The sequence below is a fragment of the Oncorhynchus clarkii genome, chromosome 23 (assembly GCF_045791955.1).
Source record: "Oncorhynchus clarkii lewisi isolate Uvic-CL-2024 chromosome 23, UVic_Ocla_1.0, whole genome shotgun sequence".
Lineage (NCBI taxonomy): Eukaryota > Metazoa > Chordata > Actinopteri > Salmoniformes > Salmonidae > Oncorhynchus > Oncorhynchus clarkii.
In genome coordinates, this window is record NC_092169.1 from 41,638,345 (window position 1) to 41,661,841 (window position 23,497).

The 23,497-nt window shown below is 43.6% G+C and overlaps 1 protein-coding gene across 1 annotated transcript in view; it reads left to right on the forward strand.

The window, feature by feature from the left end:
• The window catches only part of LOC139381827 (cdc42 effector protein 4-like), a 41,592-nt gene extending 18,503 nt beyond the window's left edge, over positions 1 to 23,089 (forward strand). Inside the window, exon 2 of the mRNA XM_071125630.1 lies at positions 20,248 to 23,089. Coding sequence (XP_070981731.1) covers positions 20,458 to 21,498 — 1,041 coding nt within the window. The 5' untranslated portion in view covers positions 20,248 to 20,457 and the 3' untranslated portion in view covers positions 21,499 to 23,089. The remainder of the gene's footprint in view (positions 1 to 20,247) is intronic.
• Positions 23,090 to 23,497: the final 408 nt, after the last annotated feature.

Below are 23,497 nucleotides of genomic sequence, written 5' to 3' on the forward strand. Positions count from 1 at the left end.
AACACAGCCATTTTTCCAGACAAAGATATGAGTCACAAAAAGCAGAAATATAGATAAAATTAATCACTAACCTTTGATGATCTTCATCAGATGACACTCATAGGACATCATGTTACACAATACATGTATGTTTTGTTCGATAATGTGCATATTTATATCAAAAAATCTCAGTTTACATTGGCGCGTTACGTGCAGTAATGTTTTGATTCCAAAAACATCCGGTGATTTTGCAGAAATATTCATAATAAACATTGGTAAATGAATCAAGTGTTATTCACAGAATTAAAGATATGCTTCTCCTTAATGCAACTGCTGTGTCAGATTTCAAAAGAACTTTACGGAAAAAGCATAATCTGAGAACGGCGCTCAGAGCCCAATCCAGCCAGAGAAATATCCGCCATTTTGGAGTCAACAGAAGTTAGAAATAACACTATAAATATTCACTTACCTTTGATGATCTTCATCAGAAGGCACTCCCAGGAATCCCAGTTTGACAATAAATAATTTGTTCCATAAAGTCCATTTATGTCCAAATAGCCACTTGTTGTTAGCGTGTTCAGCCCAGGAATCCATCTTCATGAGGCGTGAGCACTTCGTCCAGACAAAAACTCAAAGTTCTGTTACAGGTTGTAGAAACAAGTCAAACGATGTATTGAATCAATCTTTAGGATGTTTTTAACATAAAACATCAATAATGTTCCAACCAGAGAATTCCTATGTCTGTAGAAAACCACTGGAACGAGAGCTAACTCTGTCGGGAGCGCGCGTCACGAGCCTGAGACACTCTGCCAGACAACTGACTTAAACAGGTCTTATGAGCCCCTCCTTTATAGTAGAATCCTCATTCAAGTTTCTAAAGACGGTTGACATCTAGTGGAAGCCGTAGGACTCCAAAGACACTGTGTATTCTGTAGGCCAAGCTTTGAAAAACTACAAACCTCAGATTTCCCACTTTTTTTCTCAGGTTTTCGCCTGCCATATGAGTTATGTTATACTCACAGACATCATTCAAACAGTTGTAGAAATTTATGAGTGTTTTGTATCCAATACTACTAATAATAATATGCATATACTAGCATCTGGGACAGAGTAGGAGGCAGTTCACTCTGGGCACGCTATTCATCCAAAAGGGAAAATGCTGCCCCCTATCCCAAAAAGGTTAAAGTTGGTGAGGGATATAAAAGTCTCCAACTTCAGCGATTGTTTTTTTTTTTTTTTTTTGTAATTCGTTCCAGTAACTGGCAGCAGAGAACTGGAAGGAAAGGCGGCCAAATTAGGTTTCGGCTTTGGGGATGATCGGTGCGATATACCTGCTGGAACGTGTGCTACGGGTTGGTGTTGTTATCGTGACCAGTGAACTGAGATAAGGCAGAGCTTTACCTAGCATAGACTTATAGATGACCTGGAGCCAGTGGGTCTTTTTTATTTGTTTTATTTTTTATTTTACCTTTATTTAACTAGGCAAGTCAGTTAAGAACAAATTCTTATTTTCAATGACGGCCTAGGAACAGTGGGTTTAACTGCCTGTTCAGGGGCAGAACGACAGATTTGTACCTTGTCAGCTCAGGGGTTTGAACTTACAACTTTCTGGTTACTAGTCCAACACTCTAACCACTAGGCTACCCTGCCGACAAATATGTAGCGAGGGCCAGCCAACTAGAGCATACAGGTCGCAGTGGTGGGTGGTATAAGGTGATTTGGTAACAAAACAGATGGCACTGTGATAGACTGCATCCAATTTGTTGAGTAGAGTATTGGAAGCTATTTTGTAGATGACATAGCCAAAGTCAAGGATTGGTAGAGCTGTTGGCCGGGGTTGGAGCAGAGCTGTTGGCCGGGGTTGGAGCAGCCAGGAGAAGGCATGTCTAGCCGTTGAGAAATGCTTATTGAAATTTTTGATTATTATGGATTTATCAGTGGTGACCGTGTTTCCTAGCCTCAGTGCAGTGGGCAGCTGGGAGGAGGTGCTCTTGTTCTCCATGGACTTTACAGTGTCCCAAATTTTTTGGGAGTTAGAGCTATAGGATGCCACTTTCCTGACTGACTGCGTGTATTGGTTCCTGACTTCCCTGAACAGTTGCGTATCGCGGGGACTATTTGATGCCATTGCAGTCCGCCACAGGATGTTTTTTTGCTGGTCAAGGGCAGTCAGGTCTGGAGTGAACCAAGGGCTTTATCTGTTCTTAATTCTGCATTTTTGGAACGGGGCATGCTTATCTTTGATGGTGAGGAAATTACTTTTAAAGAATAACCAGGCATCTGCGACTGACGGGATGAGGTCAATATCCTTCCAGGATACCCGGGCTAGGTCGATTAGAAAGGCCTGCTCGCAGAAGTTTTTTAGGGAGCGTTTGACAGTGATGAGGGGTGGTCGCTTGACCGCGGACCCAGCGGATACAGGCAATGAGGCTGAGATCCTGATTGAAAACAGCGGAGGTGTATTTGAAGGGCAAGTTGGTCAGATAATTTCTATGAGGGTGCCCATGTTAATAGATTTAGGGTTGTACCTGGTGGGTTCCTTGATGATTTGTGTGAGATTGAGGGCATCTAGCATAGATTGTAGGACTACTGGGGTGTTAAGCATATCCCAGTTTAGGTCACCTAACAGAACGAAATTCTGAAGCTAGATGGAGGCAATCAATTCACAAATGGTGTCCAGGGCACAGCTGGGAGCGGAGGGAGGTCGATAGCAGGCGGCAACAGTGAGAAACTTATTTCTGGAGAGGTAAAAAAATAAATAAATTAGAAGTTCAAACTGTTTGGGTATAGACCTGGAAAGTATGACAGAACTTTGCAGGCTATCTCTGTGGTTGATTGCAACTCCTCCCCCTTCGGCAGTTCTATCTTGACGGAAAATGTTGTAGTTGGGTATGGAAATCTCCAAATTTTTGGTGGCCTTCCTAAGCCAGGATTCAGACACGGCAAAGACATCAGGGTTGGCGGAGTGTGCTGAAGAAGTGAGTAAAACAAACTTAGGGAGGAGGCTTCTGATGTTGACATGCATGAAACCAAGGCTTTTTCGATCACAGAAGTCAACGAATGAGGGTGCCTGGGGACACGCAAGGCCTGGGTTTACCTCCACATCACCCGAGGAGGAGTAGGATGAGAGTACGGCTAAAGGCTATCAAAACTGGTTGCCTAGAGCGTTGGGGACAAATAACAAAAGGAGCATATTTCTGGGTGTGGTAGAATAGATTCAGGGCATAATGTGCAGAGAGGGGTATGGTGGGGTGTGGGTACAGTGGAGGTAAGCCCAGGCACTGAGTGATGATAAGAGAGGTTGTATCTCTGGATAAGCTGGTTATAATGGGTGAGATCACCGCATGTGTGGGACAAAGGAGGTATCAGAGGTATGAGTGGAACTAGGGGCTCCATTGTAAACTAAAACAATGATAACTAACCTAAACAACAGTATAGGCATATTGACATATGAGAGAGACATATAGCGAGGCATAAAGTAATCACAGGTGTTGATTTGGAAAGCTAGCTAAGACAACAACGGGTGATACAACAACAGCTAATCAGCTAAAACAACAACAGGTAAAATGGCGATGAATGGGCAGAGAGGGTCGGTTAACTAGACACAGGGCCTGAGTTCGCGGCTGGGGCCGACAGATAAACAAACAAATAAACAGAATGGAGTAACATGATTAATGGGCAGTCCAGCAGGCATCAGCTATGTAGCCAAGTGATCATAGGGTCCAGGGGGCAGAAATAGATGGAACAGGGAAGCTGCAGAGTAGTCGCTACTACGCTAGCACGCGGGCGACATGGCGTTTAAAGTTAGTAGCCCGGGGCTAGTAGAAGCGTCTGCTCCGACGTCCGACGGAGGCCGGTTGAAGGCACAGCGGATGGAGTATTCGTCGGCAGACCAGTCGTGGTGGTGCGGCGGGGAGCCGTGTCGCTAAGGATCCAAGCCAGATGGCAAAAGAGGCATTGTAGTCGTAGTAATATAGTTTTTTAGCCGGGAGATGCACCTGGCTCACGGCTAACTGGTGCTAGCTTCGGGGCAGGGGTATTAGCCACTATAACCACTCCGTAGCATTGGTGATCCGGTGCCAAGGTCTAGAGCTTACGGCAAGGATCCGGTGGAGTAGTGTGTCCTAGCCGTGTTTGGGTGGAGTCCGGGTGAACAACTGAGTAGGCCGGGAGGTGGGCCTCAGGGATAGCTTTGGTACTGGGTAATTCGGTGGGTGCTAGCTAGCTGTGAAGATCAGGAGTAATGGTCCAGGGATTACGGCAGGAATCCGGTGTTGTAGTGGAGAGACAGTCCTTTACTGGTAGGCTGGCGAGTATTATCCAGGCTAAACAATTATAATAAATAATACAATCAAAAAGGGCTATTATCTGTGCAGAAGTTAAAGGCCGCTAGCAGTGGCTAAAAATGACTATAAATAGCTTGTAGCTAATTAGCTAGTTAGCTTCTGATGGCTAGGTGGTTCTCGCTATTAGGTCTAACATTTTTAAATAATAGCGGTTCCATATCACATTGGGTGAGGCAGGTTAGTGGAAGGTATAATTGAACTAAAATGGATAAAATTGAAATATATGCAAAAAGACGAAAAATACAAAACTACACGAGAGGACGAACAAAACACGTCTCCACTGCTACGCCATCTTTGAAAAAATAGATTAGTCTAGTTGTAGTGTTTCACTCTAGTAGTAAGAATACATGGATATATCTTTTGGAATATAGAGAGACTTTTTTTTAGTCACGTAGCCTTAAATATTTTGCCAAATCAACAGTAATGAACGCACGGGCTTGAGTCTACAAGCTTTAGGTGGGAAGTTTAGCAGGACTTTAGACTTCACAGTGGAATGGTCATCCTCCGGTAACCTGGTTCCTCCAGACCCTACCAGTACAATGAAGCACATGAACAGAACAAGGCACCGTCCACATGTGATAATAACTTAGACATGGTATATTACATTATGCATGTTAACAGAATTACAGTGTTAGCCCATGAAGCAGACCCCCATAGTCCCTGTGCCCAAGAACACAAAGGTAAGCTGCCTAAATGACTACCGGCCCGTAGCACACGTCTGTAGCCATGAAGTGCTTTGAAAGGCTGGTCATGGCTCACATGAACACCATCATCCCAGAAACCCTAGACCCAATCCAATTTGCATACCGCTCCAACAGATCCACAGATGACACAATCTCTAAGGAACATCTACGACAGAATGCTATTCATAGACTACAGCTCAGTTTTCAAAACCATAGTGCCCTCAAAGCTCATCACTAAGCTAAGAACCCTGGGACTAATCACCTCCCTCAGCAACTAGATCCTGGACTGCCTGACGTGTCGCCCCAGTTGGTAAGGGTAGGCAACAACACATCTGCCACACTGATCCTCAACATGGAGGACCCTCAGGGGTGCGTGCTTAGTCCCCTCCTGTACTCCCTGTTCATGACTGCGTGGCCAAGCACTACTCCAACACCATCATTAAGTTTGCCTACAACAAAACGGTGGTAGGCCTGATCACCGACAACGATGAGACAGCCTATAGGGAGGTGGTCAGACACCTGGCAGTGTGGTGCCAGGCCAACAACCTCTCCCTCAATGTGATCAAGACAAAGGAAATGATCGTGGACTACAGGAAAGAGGGCCTGGCACGCCCCTATTCTCATCGACAGGGCTGTAGTGGAGCAGGTTGACAGCATCAAGTTCCTTGGTGTCCACATCACCAGCAAACTATCATGGTCCAAACACACCAAGAGAGTCGTGAAGAGGGGACGATAATGCCCAATCCCCCTCAGGAGACTGAAAAGATTTGTCATAGGTCCTCAGCTCCACAGAAAGTTATATTGCTGCACCATCGAGAACATGCCGACTGGTTGCATCACTGCCTGGTATGGCAAATGCTCGGCCTCTGGCCGCAAGGCTCTACAGGGGGTAGTGCGTATGGCCCAGTACATCACCGGGGCCAAGCCAGGACCTCTATACCAGACGGTGTCAGAGGAAGGCCCTGAAAATGGTCAAAGTCTCCAGCCACCCTAGTCATAGACTGTTTTCTCTGCTACCGCACGGCAAGCGGTACAGGAGCGCCAAGTCTAGGTCTAAAAGGCTTCTCAACAGCTTCTACCCCCAAGCCATAAGAATGCTGAACAGCTATTCAAATGGCTACCCGGACAATTTGCACTGCCCCCCCCCCCCTTTTTTTTTTGCTGTTTATTATGCATAGTCACTTTACCCCACCATTTTCTACATCTACATTACCTGGACTAACCTCAATTACCTGGACTAACGTGTTCCCCTGCACGTTGACTCTGTACCGGTACGCCCTGTATAAAGCCTCGTTATTGTTAATTTGTTGCTATTTTACTTTTTTGTAAAAAAAAAATGTTTATTTTCTTACTATTTTCTTAAATTATTCTTAACTGCATTGTTGGTTAAGGTCTTGTAAGTAAGCATTTCACGGTAAGGTCTACAATTGTATTCGGCGCATGTGACATACAATTTGATTTGAAATATTTGCACAAATGTCTGACACATTGGGAACATGTGGTATGAGTGATGGTTGTGGAACACTGAAAGGAAACTTGATTTTTGTGGTGATATACAGCTAGCAACTTATGGCGCAAGCATGTCAGCTGTTTATTTCTTTCTTACGATATTGTTAATATGAACTAAAATGTGACTATGCCCAGTTAGAATTTAATATCTAACTGGGCATACAGTATGTTAGTGACTCTGCAGTTGTGTAAGATCCACTAACTCTATTTACATTACACAACCAGTACCCTCCCTCCCTTCTGCCTAGTGAATAAGTAATGTTCTCTCTCTGTCTTTCCTTTGAAAAATTAAAAGGACCCCAAAATAAAACTAGCATGGTTTTGGACTGCAGTGTGTGCTTGTTTCTCTCCTAGGTAGTCTAGCTGTGAAAGGAAGGAGCGACGGAAGATTGACTTGACTTGCCTACATGGATGACATTTCCAAAACCTCTTATGTGTGTGCATACTCTGAGGAAGAGAGAGGTGTGAAGAGCGTAATATGTGTGGAACATACAGTGCCTTGCGAAAGTATTCGGCCCCCTTGAACTTTGCGACCTTTTGCCACATTTCAGGCTTCAAACATAAAGATATAAAACTGTATTTTTTTTGTGAAGAATCAACAACAAGTGGGACACAATCATGAAGTGCAACGACATTTATTGGATATTTCAAACTTTTTTAACAAATCAAAAACTGAAAAATTGGGCGTGCAAAATTATTCAGCCCCTTTACTTTCAGTGCAGCAAACTCTCTCCAGAAGTTCAGTGAGGATCTCTGAATGACCCAATGTTGACCTAAATGACTAATGATGATAAGTACAATCCACCTGTGTGTAATCAAGTCTCCGTATAAATGCACCTGCACTGTGATAGTCTCAGAGGTCCGTTAAATGCGCAGAGAGCATCATGAAGAACAAGGAACACACCAGGCAGGTCCGAGATACTGTTGTGAAGAAGTTTAAAGCCGGATTTGGATACAAAAAGATTTCCCAAGCTTGAAACATCCCAAGGAGCACTGTGCAAGCGATAATATTGAAATGGAAGGAGTATCAGACCACTGCAAATCTACCAAGACCTGGCCGTCCCTCTAAACTTTCAGCTCATACAAGGAGAAGACTGATCAGAGATGCAGCCAAGAGGCCCATGATCACTCTGGATGAACTGCAGAGATCTACAGCTGAGGTGGGAGACTCTGTCCATAGGACAACAATCAGTTGTATATTGCACAAATCTGGCCTTTATGGAAGAGTGGCAAGAAGAAAGCCATTTCTTAAAGATATCCATAAAAAGTGTCGTTTAAAGTTTGCCACAAGCCACCTGGGAGACACACCAAACATGTGGAAGAAGGTGCTCTGGTCAGATGAAACCAAAATTGAACTTTTTTGGCAACAATGCAAAACGTTATGTTTAGCGTAAAAGCAACACAGCTCATCACCCTGAACACACCATCCCCACTGTCAAACATGGTGGTGGCAGCATCATGGTTTGGGCCTGCTTTTCTTCAGCAGGGACAGGGAAGATGGTTAAAATTGATGGGAAGATGGATGGAGCCAAATACAGGACCATTCTGGAAGAGAACCTGATGGAGTCTGCAAAAGACCTGAGACTGGGACGGAGATTTGTCTTCCAACAAGACAATGATCCAAAACATAAAGCAAAATCTACAATGGAATGGTTCAAAAATAAACATATCCAGGTGTTAGAATGGCCAAGTCAAAGTCCAGACCTGAATCCAATCGAGAATCTGTGGAAAGAACTGAAAACTGCTGTTCACAAATGCTCTCCATCCAACCTCACTGAGCTCGAGCTGTTTTGCAAGGAGGAATGGGAAAAAATGTCAGTCTCTCGATGTGCAAAACTGATAGAGACATACCCCAAGCGACTTACAGCTGTAATCGCAGCAAAAGGTGGCGCTACAAAGTATTTACTTAAGGGGGCTGAATAATTTTGCACGCCCAATTTTTCAGTTTTTGATTTGTTAAAAAAGTTTGAAATATCCAATAAATGTCGTTCCACTTCATGATTGTGTCCCACTTGTTGTTGATTCTTCACAAAAAAATACAGTTTTATATCTTTATGTTTGAAGCCTGAAATGTGGCAAAAGGTCGCAAAGTTCAAGGGGGCCGAATACTTTCGCAAGGCACTGTAGTTGGAGGATTGTGGCTTGTGAACCAGGAGGATTGGCAGAGTAAGAGGTCGATGGAGATGTGCCTGATTCACAGTACAGGGACACGCCTAGTTGTACTGGGCTGGCCACGTTACCAGAACTGGCACCTGGCATAAGCAGTCACTGAGGGACCCAGCCCACTAAGAATACCGACCAGACACGCAGGGCCCTGACCTCCATCAGATATCATTAACATGGCTTAAGCCATGGCAAAATTAGTAGAATTGCAGGAAATTCACTTTAAAACATGTGTTTTTCTCTCCGCCATCAAGGCTGGGGGGCACTAAAATGTTTTGCCCACCAAGTCTCTCTTGGGTCCTGCAAAAGGCTAGAGCCGACCCTGCACGTTATGCATCCACGACAGTTCCTTGGAACCATGCTATGAGGACAAAATATCCTCTGTCGGTGCCCTGGGGCTGAGGGCGAAATAAGATGCTGTTAATCATTCATAGACCTTACTGCCAGTTGGATCTGGTGTCATGATGCTTTGAGTGCTTAAAGTTTGTTACATAAAGACACCATCGCTGGCTGGGCTAATGCTTTGGCATGATGCTCAGATTCAAAACACAGATTGAAGAAGGGCAAAATAGAGCGCACATCCTATTAATTCTCTCATTTAAGTAGTTGCTGAAATTAATTTGGAGACCATATTTGAAGTTAAACACAGATTTGTTATGTCATGTGTGTTTCTTTAAGTCTGGAGTGTAGCTGTGGAATGCTAGCTAGCATGGGCTGCCTGGCCTTCTTGACTAGTCCAGCTGTGAGCAGCATTTGAAAGATCACTTTGATATAATCCAGCCCCCAGCGGTGTTCTTAGAACCACTGTGTATTTGTGTGTAGAACACTATATTATGGGCCATACAGCTGGGCTCAGTGGAATCCCCAGTGACTACTCAAACCCATGCATGACGTCCCAGGCAAAGAAACAAATGGCTTTCATTTTCACTAGTATTTTTCTTGCAGTCTAGTTAATGCTCAACGTAAACTGAAGGGCTGGGACGATACCAGTATCGTGCTATTCATTAGTGCCGTGACAAGGGGAAAAAAAATCGAAAGCAGCCCTTATGTTGGAAACAAACATAATTATGTTTATTTTTGATATTTATTTGTCAACCTATATCACACTATTTTACATACAGCAGGTTTTTAATGGCCAAAGAGTCGAGTCTGCTTCGTGTTTTCTTTTTTACCATAGAAAAAATATCGTCCCGGCCCTAGTAAATTGCACAGCGTTTTTAAAACCTTTTATTTAACTAGGCAGTTAAGAACAAATTCTTATTTTCAATGACTGCATACATATTTAGTGGCTTAAGTGCCACGTTCAGGGGCAGAACCTTTTTGTAACCTTTTGGTTACTAGTCCAACGCTCTAACAACTAGGCTACCTGCCACCCCAATGAAGGGGCTACAAATATGCAAGCAGTTTGGAAGGTTGTTTTGAATTGCTTGTGGATTGTGTATGTACTGTAGCTTCCAGGAAATGTGATTTATTATGTTGATTCAAATTAATGGGAATTTTTGTAGGGGTTGATCAATTATTTTTTTTAGGGCAAATCAATGTATTCAAAGTGGATTTTGATAACTTTAGACACCTTTTTAAAACTAAAATGCACTACAAATGTTAATTTCTTGCGGTGCAGGGAAATTCACAGCAACTAAAGTGATCAAATTAAGATCCTACATTTGTAACTAGTGACGACCTTTTACATCTGTAAAAGTAAAAATCTGCCACAAAGTCATAAACCCTGTCTATTTCTACAATTTCTCTTAAAGTTTGATTTTAAACCTAACCTTAACCACACTGCTAACCTTATGCCTAACCCTAAACTTAAATTCATTTTTGTTTTCATGAATTTTTACAATAGACCATTTTGACTGTGGCTATGGATAGTGGGATAGTTGTTATTAAAGGAGTACACACAGGTATTTTTTCCTAAGTATGAATGTTGGAATTCCATGTTGGAATGGCACCCTATTCTCTACATTATGCAATACTTTTGACAGCCCTATTTCTATGTATAACCCTATTTCTTTGTTAGCCCTGTTTGACAGCCCTCTTTCTATGTATTTGCCCTGTTTGACAGCCCTCTTTCTATCTATTTGCCCTGTTTGACAGCCCTCTTTCTATGTATTTGCGCTGTTTGACAGCCCTCTTTCTATGTATTTGCCCTGTTTGTATGTATTAGCCCTGTTTGACAGCCCTCTTTCTATGTATTAGGGATCCCCAATACTCTTCCTGGAGTCTAACCACATTAAGGCACTAACATTACATATAAAGCAAAAGATAAAACAGTACATCATATAACATTTTTACACCACTACATATATACAATACAGCATGTATAATACCACCATACAACAATATTACACCACTAAAATACAACATGTATAATACCACCATACAACAATATTACACCACTACATATCTACAATACAACATGTATAATACCACCATACAACAATATTACACCACTACAATACAACATCTATAATACCACCATACAACAATATTACACCACTACATATATACAATACAACATGTAGAATACCACCATACAACAATATTACACCACTACAATACAACATGTATAATACCAACATACAACAATATTACACCACTACAATACAACATGTATAATACCACCATACAACAATATTACACCACTACATATCTACAATTCAAATGTATAATAACACCATACAACAATATTACACCACTACATATCTACAATACAACATGTATAATACCACCATACAACAATATTACACCACTACATATCTACAATACAACACGTATAATACCACCATACAACAACATTACACCACTACAATACAACATGTATAATACCACCATACAACAATATTACACCACTACATATCTACAATACAACACGTATAATACCACCATACAACAATATTACACCACTACATATATACAATACAACATACAACAATATTACACCACTACAATACAACATGTATAATACCACCATACAACAATATTACACCACTACATATCTACAATACAACATGTATAATACCACCATACAACAATATTACACCACTACATATCTACAATACAACATGTATAATACCACCATACAACAATATTACAATGTATGTGTGTAGAGTGCATGTGTTTGTTCCTGTGTGTGTGTGTGTCTCTTCAGTCTCCACTCTTCCATAAGGTGTATTTTTAATCTGTTTTTGAAATCTGATTCTACTGCTGCTTGCATCAGTTAGTTGCCTGATGTGGAATAGAGTTCCATGTAGTCATGGTTCTATGTAGTACTGTGCGCCTCCCATAGTCTGTTCTGGACTTGGATTGTGAAGAGACCCTTGGTGGCATATCTTGTGGGGTATGCATGGGTGTCTTTGCTGTGTGCTAGTTGTTTAAACAGATTGCTTGGTGCATTCAGCTTGTCAACACTTTTTACACAAACAAGTAGTGATGAAGTCAATATCTCTTCCACTTTGAGCCAGAAGAGATTGGCACGCATATTATTAATGTGTACATTTAAGGGCCAGCTGTGCAACAAAACTAGGGCCTGAAGGACCTGCCTTGTTGATTAGTGTTGTTAAAAAGGCAGAGTAGCACTTTATTATGGACATACATACATACTTCTCCCCATCACTGGTCAACCCCAAAGCCAATTCCTCCGTTGTTCGTCTTTCCTTCCAGTTCTCTGCTGGCAATGACTGGAATGAACTGCAAAAATCTCTGAAGATGGAGACTCAAATCTCCCTCACTAGATTTAAACACCGGCTGTCAGAGCAGATCACTGCACCTGTACATAGCCCATCTGTAAACAGCCCATCTATCTACCTACCTCATCCCCATACTGTATTTATTTATTTATCTTACTCCTTTGCACCCTAGTATCCCTATTTGCACGTTCATCTTCGGCCGATCTACCATTCCAGTGTTTAATTGCTATATTGTAACTACTTCGCCACCATGGCCTATTTATTGCCTTAACTCCCTTATCTTACCTCATTTGCACTCTCTGTATATATACTTTTTGTTTTCTTTAGTTCTACTGTATTATTGACTATGTTTTGTTGTACTCCATGTGTAACTCTGTGTTGTATGTGTCAAATTGCTATGCTTTATCTTGGCCGTGTCGCAGTTGCAAATGAGAACTTGTTCTCAACTAGCCTACCTGGTTAAATAAAGGTGAAATAAAAAAATCTTAGCTACTGTTGTTTCAACATGTTTTGACCATGACAGTTTACAATCCAGTGTTACTCCAAGCAGTTTAGTCGCTTAACTTGCTCAATTTCCACATTATTTATTATAAGATTTAGTTGAGGTTTAGGGTTTAGTGAATGATTCGTCCCAAATACAATGCTTTTAGTTTTGAAACATTTAGGGCTAACTTATTCCTTGCCAACCATTCTGAAACTAACTGCAGCTCTTTGTTAAGTGTTGCAGGGATTTCAATTGCTATAGTAGCTGAGGTGTATAGTGTTGAGTCATCCGCATACATAGACACACTGGCTTTACTCAATGCCATGTCTTTGGTAATGGGCTATTGTGTGTTTGAATCCTGGTCAAAACGAATGGACTATATATATATAGTGAATAGGGCTCCATTTGGGACGGAGACAAAGTTCTAAGGGAGCCAGGGTGAATCCGTTAGTAAAAGATGTCACCCTGGGGGGATAAGGGCCTTACAGACAGATAGGAAGTTAGCTAGCTGGGCAGCCAGGCAGTGCTGAAGTCGCCATGGAGACGTGGCCAGAGAACTAGCTAGGAAGGGACACGTGAGAATTCTGGACTGTAGTCCAGGACAGGGCACTCTGTTGTGGATCCATGCTGCCAAGTCTCCCTGGTTGGCTGCTGCCTCCTGGCCTTGTGGGCATGGGCACTGTGTCAGTGTAGGCTATTGCCAGGTAGTACATTCAACTGCTGTTGTTGACAGTGATATTATGCATTAGTAGTAATACCTTGCTTTTGTCAGCCTTACTGAGAATGTCAACGTATATAATATTAACAGTAGAATTGGACAAGTAACTGTTGTTTTAATGTGTTATGATTATATAAGTGGGTTGGTATACTGCAGGAGAGCAAAGCCAAGGACATACAGTGCCTTCAGAAAGTATTCATACCTCTTGACTTATTCCACTTCCATTTTGTGTTACAGCCTGAAATCAAAATGTATTCAATTATGCTTTTCTCTCACCCTTCTACACACAATACCCCATAATGACAAAGGGAAAACTTATTTTTAGAAATGTTAGCAAATGTATTGAACATTTAATTAATTAATATCTCATTTACATACAGTACCAGTTACGTTTGGACACACCTACTCATTCAAGAGTTGTTTTTTATTTTTACTATTTACATCAAAGCTATGACATAACACATATGGAATCATGTAGTTACCAAAAAAGTGTTAAACAAATCAAAATATATATTGATGACCAGATGGGATGGCGTATCGCTGCAGAATGCAGCAGTAGCCATGCTGGTTAAGTGTGCCTTGAATTCTAAATAAATCAGACAGTGTCACCAGCAAAGCACCATCACACTACCTCGTCCATGCTTCATGGTGGGAACCACACATGTGGAGATCATCCGGTCACCTACTCTGAGTCTGACACAGACATGGCGGATGGAACCAAAAATCTCAAATTTGGACCACCAGTCTAGTTTCCATTGCTCGTCTTTCTTGGCCCAAGCAAGTCTCTTCTTATTGGTGTCCTTTAGTAGTTGTTTCTTTGCAGCAGTTTAACCATGATGGCCTGATTTCATGCAGTCCCTTCTGAACAGCTGATGTTGAGATGTCTGTTTCTTGAAATCTGACCCATTTATTTTGGCAGCAATCTGAGGTACAGTTAACTCTAATGAACTTATTCTCTGCAGCAGAGGTAACTCTGGTTCTTCCTTTCCTGTATCGGTCCTCATGAGAGCCAGTTTCATCAGCGTTTAATGGTTTTTGTGACTGTACTTGAAATTTCTTGATTTTCTGGATTGACTGACCTTCATGTTTTAAAGTAATGATGGACTGTCATTTCTCTTTGCTTATTTGAGTTGTTCTTGCCATGATATGGACTTGGTCTTTTACCAAATAGGGCTATCTTCTGTATACCACCCTTACCTTGTCACAACACAACTGATTGGCTCAAACACATTATTAAGAAGGGAATAAATTCCACAATGTACTTTTAACAAGGCACACCTGTTAATTGAAATGCGTTCCAGGTTACCTCATGAAGCTGGTTGAGAGAATGCCAAAAGTGTGCAAAGCTGTCACCAAGGAAAAGGGTGCCTACTTTGAAGAATCTCATAAAATATATTTTGTTTTAACACTTTTTTTCGTTACTAAATGATTCCATATGTGTTATTTCATGGTTTTGATGTCTTCACTATTATTCTACAATGTAGAAAATAGTAATAATAATTAAAAACCATGGAATGAGTAGGTGTGTCCAAACTGGTACTGTAAGTATTCACACCCCTGAGTCAACACTTTGTAGAAGAACCTTTGACAGTGATTACACCTTTTTGAATCATCTTAGGTATGTCTGTATCAGCTTCGCACATCTGGATTTGGGGATTTTCTTCCTTTCAGATGATTGTCAACCTCTTAAGTTTGCTGTTCACTGCTGCTCCACATCTATCTTCAAGTCTTTCCACAGATTTGCAATGGTATTCAAGTCTGATTTGGCTGGGCCACTCAAGGACTTTCACATTCTTGTTCGGCAGCCATTCCAGCATTACTTTGGCTGTATGCTTGGTGTCATTGTCCTGTTGGAATGTAAATCTTCACCCCCAGTCTGAAGTTGTTTGCACTCTGAAGCATGTTCTCATCAAGGTTTGCCTGTATTTGGCTCAATTCATTGTTCCCTCTATCCTTACCATTCTCCCAGTCGCTGCCGCTGAAAAGCATCACCATAGCGTGATGCTGCCACCGCCATTCTTCACGGTAGGGATGGTGTTAGACAGGTAATGAGCTGTGCCTGTCATTCAGGCCAAAGAGTTAAATGTTTGTCTCATCAGACCACAGAATCTTTTGGCTTATGCGCTCAGAATTTCACATACATTTTTTGGAAACTCCAGGCGTGCTGTCGTGCCTTTCTTCTGTCTGGCCACTCTCCAATAAAGGCCAGATTGGTGAAGCGCGGTAGAGACTTGTCCTTCTGGCAGGTTCTCCCATCTCAGCCAAGGAACTATGTAGTTCTGTCAGAGTGGTCATTGGGTTCTTGGTCACCTCCATGACAAAGGTTATTCTTGCCCGGTTGCTCAGTTTGGTCGGATGGCCAGCTCTAGTAAGAGTGTGGTTAGTTTAATATTTTTTCCAATTTCCCAATGGTGGAGACCACTGTGCTCTTAGAAACTTCAAACACTCTAGAAATGGTTATATATCCTTCCGCAGATAAGTCTCATCACAATTCTCTCTGAGATCTATGGACAGTTCCTTTGACTTAATGGTATAGTTTCTGCTCTGACATGCACTGTCAACTGTTGGTGTGTTTTCTTTCTAAATCATGTCCAAACAATTGAATTGGCCACAGATCAAGTTGTAGTAACATTTCAAGGATGATCAAAATAAATGGAATGCACTTGAGCTCAATTTGGAGTGTCGCGGCAAAGGGGTGTGAATATTTATGTAAATGAGATACTTTTGGTAGTGTATGTGGACACCTGCTCGTTGAACATCTCATTCCAAAATCATGGGCATTAATATGGAGTTGGTTCCCCCCTTTGCTGTTACGACAACCACTCTTCTGGGAAGGATTTCCACTAGATGTTGGAACATTGCTGTTCGGACTTGCATTAGATGTTAGAACATTGCTGTTCGGACTTGCATCCATTCAGCTACAATAGCATTAGTGAGGTCGGGCACTGTTGTCGGGCGATTAGGCCTGTCTCGCAGTCTGCGTTGCAATTCACCCCAAAGGGGTTCGATGGGGTTGAGGTCAGGGCTCTGTGCAGGCCGTTCAAGTTCTTCCACACTGCATTTGACAAACCATTGTCATGATGGAACAGGAAAGGGCCTTCCTCCAAACTTTGGCCACAAAGTTGGAAGCACAGAATCGTCTAGAAATGTCATTGTATGCTGAAGCGTTAATATTTGCCTTTACTGGAACTAAGGGGTTGAGCCTGAACAATGAAAAACAGCCCCAGACCATCTGCAAAACCCAGATTCATCCATACAGTTGACCAGGGCAGCTCTTGCAGGGCAGACATTTGATGAACTGACTTGTTGGAAAGTTAGCATCCTATGACTGTGCCACGTTGAAAGTCACTGATCTCTTCAAGGCCATTCTACTGCCAATGTTTGTCTATGGAGATTGCATGGCAGTGTGCTCGATTTTATATACCTGTCAGCAACGGGTGTGGCTGAAATACCCAAAATCCACAAATTTGAAGGGGTGTCCACATACTTTTGTGTGTGTATATATAGTGTATTTCTGTAATTCATTTGTCATTATGGGGTTGTGTGTGTGTGTGTGTGTGTGTGAGGAGAGGCAGACGGGCTGGCATATAGAGGAGAGGCAGACGGGCTGGCATATAGAGGAGAGGCAGACGGGCTGGCATATAGAGGAGAGGCAGACGGGCTGGCATATAGAGGAGAGGCAGACGGGCTGGCATGTAGAGGAGAGGCAGACGGGCTGGCATGTAGAGGAGAGGCAGACGGGCTGGCATGTAGAGGAGAGGCAGACGGGCTGGCATGTAGAGGAGAGGCAGACGGGCTGGCATGTAGAGGAGAGGCAGACGGGCTGGCATGTAGAGGAGAGGCAGACGGGCTGGCATGTAGAGGAGAGGCAGACGGGCTGGCATGTAGAGGAGAGGCAGACGGGCTGGCATGTAGAGGAGAGGCAGACGGGCTGGCATGTAGAGGAGAGGCAGACGGGCTGGCATGTAGAGGAGAGGCAGACGGGCTGGCATGTAGAGGAGAGGCAGACGGGCTGGCATGTAGAGGAGAGGCAGACGGGCTGGCATGTAGAGGAGAGGCAGGCGGGCTGGCATGTAGAGGAGAGGCAGGCGGGCTGGCATGTAGAGGAGAGGCAGGCGGGCTGGCATGTAGAGGAGAGGCAGGCGGGCTGGCATGTAGAGGAGAGGCAGGCGGGCTGGCATGTAGAGGAGAGGCAGGCGGGCTGGCATGTAGAGGAGAGGCAGGCGGGCTGGCAAACTGACTGGAGGATTGTGGTCTCATGCATAGTGAGTTGTGTAATAATGTAATAGGTAGTGACGGATCACTCTGCAGCAAAGTAAGCTTGTCCTCCTTAAGGGACCTCCTTAGCCACAACAGCACAATGTGCGGTTGCACAATTGTGACCCTTGAAAGCGGTGATGGCTGAGCTCATTTACATGGTTGTTTTGGAGCAGTTAGCTCTTCATAATGGCTAGTGTTTTAGTTGTTGGTGAAGATGGAAATTCCATTATAAACTTTCTACTTCTCCAAACCCCTTGTTCAGTCATTCATGCTCAGTCTTATTCAATACAGTTGTCATTGTGTTCGTCTGAAGGGGAATTCTTTGTTGAGGGTGCAAAACCTCTCCCCACACACTAACAATCCTTATGACTGAGGACAGATTTTCTGAAGGTACTGAATAAAGAGGTTAAACCACAGTAGGCAGACAAGAAGATCATTGAATTGTCCTTAGGGACGTTTTGTCCTTTGAAAGGAGAAGAACTGGGTTAACATATCATCTTTCAAAACCCCCTCTGTTCTCTCTGCTGCTACAGTTGCCTTTTCAGTTGAATGGGCCTTTGTTGTCGGAGATGTAAATGTTTTCAAGGGTGACGTAGCTTTTTGCCTGAGGCCCCATTCATCCACAGGGTATGAATACACGGATACACATAGACTAAAGGGTGTGTCGTCGTGTGTGTGCACGCGTGCGCTGTGGTTTTAAAACATGAGAATGATTGGATGGCAGACTAGCAGCAACATTGAAACCCTTGTTGACGTCACCTAGGCCTACTCATGTGCCTACTCGTCCTTATTGCTGGCTGCTGGCCTATCTGGGGACAGTAACTTTTATCCCATTAAAAGCTGCCAACTTTGCTACTGTCCACCCCAAACCATTATGTTTTGAGATCTTATTTCATTGCGGGGTCAATGGTGACACGAAGACAGATTGGCCTAGGTAAGCAGACACTCTTGAAACTGCCCGTATCATCGGCTTCTGAAATGGCCCATATCATCAGGCTTATTGAGGCATAGGTCAAAATGCTGCCAGTTTGCAGATCAAAGTGTCTGCTGTGAAATCCAAAGCGTGTAAGCAGTAAATGATATCCTCGTGGCAGGGCTGTAGACTTATCAGGGCCCCTGACTCTAATCACAACTTAAGTTCTGAACACAGTGATCAGTCACAGCATGCTTTGAGTGTTGCAATAATACAAGTGACCGGTGACACATGTATGTAGCTTAATGGGGTAGATATAAGAAGGCTCTGATGGGCGTGAGATTCTTTAGGTCATTATTTACACACAAACCAGTACCTGCAGAAGAAAGGCCGGGTGAAAAGAGTACAAGCTTCAAACGTCCCCTTGGCTTAAAGATGTCTGGAAATTGTGAGAGAGCGAGAAATCCGAGATCAAGCAGGAGAGACTCAGAGAGAGTTTCAATCTGCCAGTGACGGAAGGGTTGGAACAGAACAATAGTCAGTCACTGACAGAAGGGTTAGAGCAGAATGATTCAGTCAGTCAGTGACAAGGGTTGGAATAGAACGATACATTTAGTTATTGACAGTCGATGCTTCTGAGCTGTTGTTCTAAATTATTCCAAGCTGCAGAAGAAATGTATCGACTGTCAATAACTAACTGTATCATTCTGTTCCAACCCTTCTGTCTTCATAGTTTTTTTTCATCTGCTCTTTATTCCTGGCAGCTGGAGCCCCCTCAAGCTCCCAGTATTTTATGAGAGAGAGAGAGAGAGAGAGAGAGAGAGAGAGAGAGAGAGAGAGAGAGAGAGACCCCCAAATGGGAATTGCAGAGCTGCGGCAGTAGAACAGAGTACTGTAGTGGAAGCAGGGACCCCAGATAACAGACGTCTCCTAAAAATTGAAAAGCCCAACTGATTAATATTCCGGCTGCCGCTTTTAAACAATATTTCAGCACTTATGGGAACTTGGAAGTTCTATTAAAGCCACGTATTTGCATGAAAAATGTGTTCCGATGACTTGAAACGTGCGTTTCCCCTGTTTTTAAAAAGTACTTTTAGTTCAGGCAGAGAAAGGTTAGAGTTCCAGTTAAGTGAGAAAGAACTTAAGTCCCCCCACCCCCTCTACTTCATTCCAGAATACCTACCTTTTGTCCCCCTAGAGTTTGGAACCACTCAACTGGAGGTTTAATTTCAAAGCCTCGGCCTGGCAACAAAAGTTTCCACATTTGAGGCAGAGCGGCATAGAAGAAGAAAGTTGTCTTGATTCTGGCCGCAGACGCAGCCAGCAGCTATTGGAAATAGATTGTTTACTGTCATGTGTCATGTGCTTATTCTCTGAAGGAATAACATTACAAAGCTACTCTGTGTTATAGTTAATTTCCATGCCAACTTTGAGGATCTGAGTTGGTTTGCATGGTTCTTGCAATGTGATTTTAATGTGTCCTCTCTTCTGTTTTTCCCTTAGGTTGATTTGTGGATTATCTGGACCAGAACTCACCGTAGCTGTTTGAAGGACCACAATGGCTGGGTACTCTAGAGACCTGGTTCAAACCTTGCCTTGACAACACAGTTTACAATTAAATGTGAGAAAGACACAACCATCACATAACTCTCAGCACCAATCAGGTGTTTCTGGTCTTGTTGCGTATTAAATCAGACTTCATCAGACATCACCATGCCTATTCTCAAGCAGCTAACCTCGAACCAGTCCAAGCGTCGCTCCCGGGCCGACCTGACTGCGGAGATGATCAGCGCCCCTCTGGGGGACTTCAGACACACCATGCATGTGGGTCGTGGCGGGGACGCATTCGGTGACACCTCTTTCCTAAGTACCCGGTCTGGGGAGCCCCCTAAAGAACAGGTTCCAGAGGTCCAGCAGAGTTCCCCTGGACCCAAACCAGGCCTGCTGTCCCGAACCTTCAGGAGCAGCAAGCGCTCCCAGTCGGTGAACCGCGGTGACATGTACAAGAGCAACTCGTTGGCGCCCCCCGGTGGCTCGCCAAACTTTGTGAAGAACGCCATCTCCCTGCCCTACCTCAATGACGAGGACGTGGTCAGGATGGGCGGTGGTCAGCAGATGCCCAAGAGCGTCTCCTCCAGCCCTCTGAAGAAGCTGCCCGAGGTCGATGGAATCAGCAAACCAGTCAACGGTGCCTCGGCCATGGCGATGCTGGATCTGGAGTTTGACGAGCGTAACTTTGGAGAACTGACTGACCTGCCCCCATCACATCATCGGGGTGGTGGGATGAAGCACGCGGAGTCCATCATGTCATTTCACATTGACCTGGGACCCTCCATGCTGGGGGACATCCTCAGCGTCATGGAAAAGAAGGGCTGGGAGGAAGACGACCTGGGGTACGAGGAGGGGAAGGGCAGTGAGGGCCGCGGGTCACCCCCCTTTAGCCCTCCCACCACGGAGGATGAGATCGAGGACCAGGTGGATCTACAGGCTCCAGTCAGGCCCCCACGCACCTATCCTCAGCCGAAGGTCATGGCCGACCCCCTCTACACCCCTCGCAGGAACTACCACCCCCACAGCCACCTGGACAGCTGCTCCGTGTCCTCCTCCGGCTCTGCCGCTCTTGAGGAGAAACCACTCCACTACCTGCAGGAGGGGGACACGGACAGCGCCAAGTACAGCTCTCGGGGGGCTGGAGGGGAGGACGATAAAGACTTCTCCTTCATGGACGAGGATGATGATGAGATCAGGGTGTAAAACAGAACAGCGCTGTAATGTCACCACCACAGAACGTGGTTAATAAGGACACCAGAACGTTGTTTGTGAGGTCCCCGAAGGAGACAATTATTTTTCATGAGTTTAATGCTATAATAAGTCTGGGAGGAGTTGGGAGCACGATAAAGACTGGAAAAATCCCCACATATGGATCTATCCTGAGAACTTCTATACGGGGAAATCCTGTTCTGCTATACCTCCTGGATCAGGAATACCCATACACCATCTGTTATTTAACCTTATTTACTCCTGTGTGTGTGTGTCCAACTGTTAATGGAAACGAAAATGCCTGTCCCATGAGTCCATTTCTCCAGCCCATTACAGAATTCCGTGTCGACCACTAACTCTCTCACTCACACTCACACACACACACACACACACACACACACACACACACACACACACACACACACACACACTGTAACTCTGAGACACCAGTTATTGGTTTGAGGGATTCTTTTTTGTAGAACTATGATCTGTCATTATGATGATCTAATCCCACAGTTCCAATATTTCATTAAAGTGTGTTTCTCCTTATAAGGGGATCAACCCTTATATCCACTCATATTCAACATTAACCATATCCCACCCACGCCACCATTGTCTTTCCATTCAGAGGATTTCCCTTCATGGTTACCATAGCTACAGTCCTGTTTACAGTACTAGCATATTCCTTATTGCACATTATTAGGTAAGGGAAAACCAACCAGCGGTCATGACACTGATTGTCACATTCTTTGAAAGCGGACATATGGAGATTGACAGAGGTCACAGAGGTCGAAGCATGAACTGTTGATCACCCAGGTGGAGGTGTAATGCGTGGGGTGTAGAGTCATGTGAGGTCACGGCCTGAACTGTATATTTCCCACACTGCTTTGGAGAAAGGAAGTGAAATGTATCCCAGCATTCTTTGGGGCATTGACTGGATTGTATGTGTATGTGTGTGTTGAGTGAGGTGAGATGCAGTTAAAATATTGGTTTTGTTAATGTTCAAAGGGTAAATAAAGGTGGCTTCTCCTATGTTTACTACATACAGAATTGATAAGTTGGTCTTCAGGTTCTTAATCAATGGCACAACTTGGTTGTTCATTATTCCAACCATTAGTCTGCTTTATTGTACTCTTCACTAGACATACTCTATACAGCCAACACACTCTGAAGTCCTAAATGATCAGTTAGCTTGTTTCGTTTGTTATCTAATAACTTCTTCTAATAAGGGGTCGATCATATTGTGCACTGTTTTAAGTCACCATGGTGATTGGAGGAATTTAGTTAAAGGTTGGATTTTGGTGATCTTTAGTTGTTCTAAAGCCTAACGTACTAGCCTACTCAGTGAGCCAGCTTAAGCCTTAGCTTTGGAGTTGATTAGGCTAGGTTTGGGTTTGGCTGTGAGTCCATGGCACTTTAGCTTAGATCAATGGACTCAGTCATATATCCCCTGCAAGCACTGCCAAGGTGTAGCAACAGCTCACTCCCTAAAACACTAACTATTGTACACAACAAATCTTTGTTTTGTTTCCATGTAAATGTTTTAAATTAACTTGACTTATTATTAAAAGCAAAAAAAAGAAAATTTTGAAAATAAATGGCCTTTTTGTAGAAGCTTTCATGACCAGTAGTGCTTTTATGTACAAATGTTTAGAAACCGATGAAAACAAATACATAACTCACAGGAGCAGAGATGGTGGTTGTGAACAAGAGAAGTGACCGTAAAGTAGACTGTCATATCTATGTGGTCATCTCTTCCCCCGTACACACCCCAGGCTTGTAGGATCAAGAGAAAGAGAGGAGTTTGAAGGGAGGAGGGTATCAGTAATAGGTGAACACTAGTTATAAGTGACAATATTACCCTCCTCTCGCCATTCTGCCACGCAGACCTGGCTACTGTAGGAGCAGATTGAATAAGCACACCCTCTGGCTTCCCTCGCATTCATAAACATACTGTAGGAGCAGTTTGAATCAGCACACCCTCTGGCTTCCC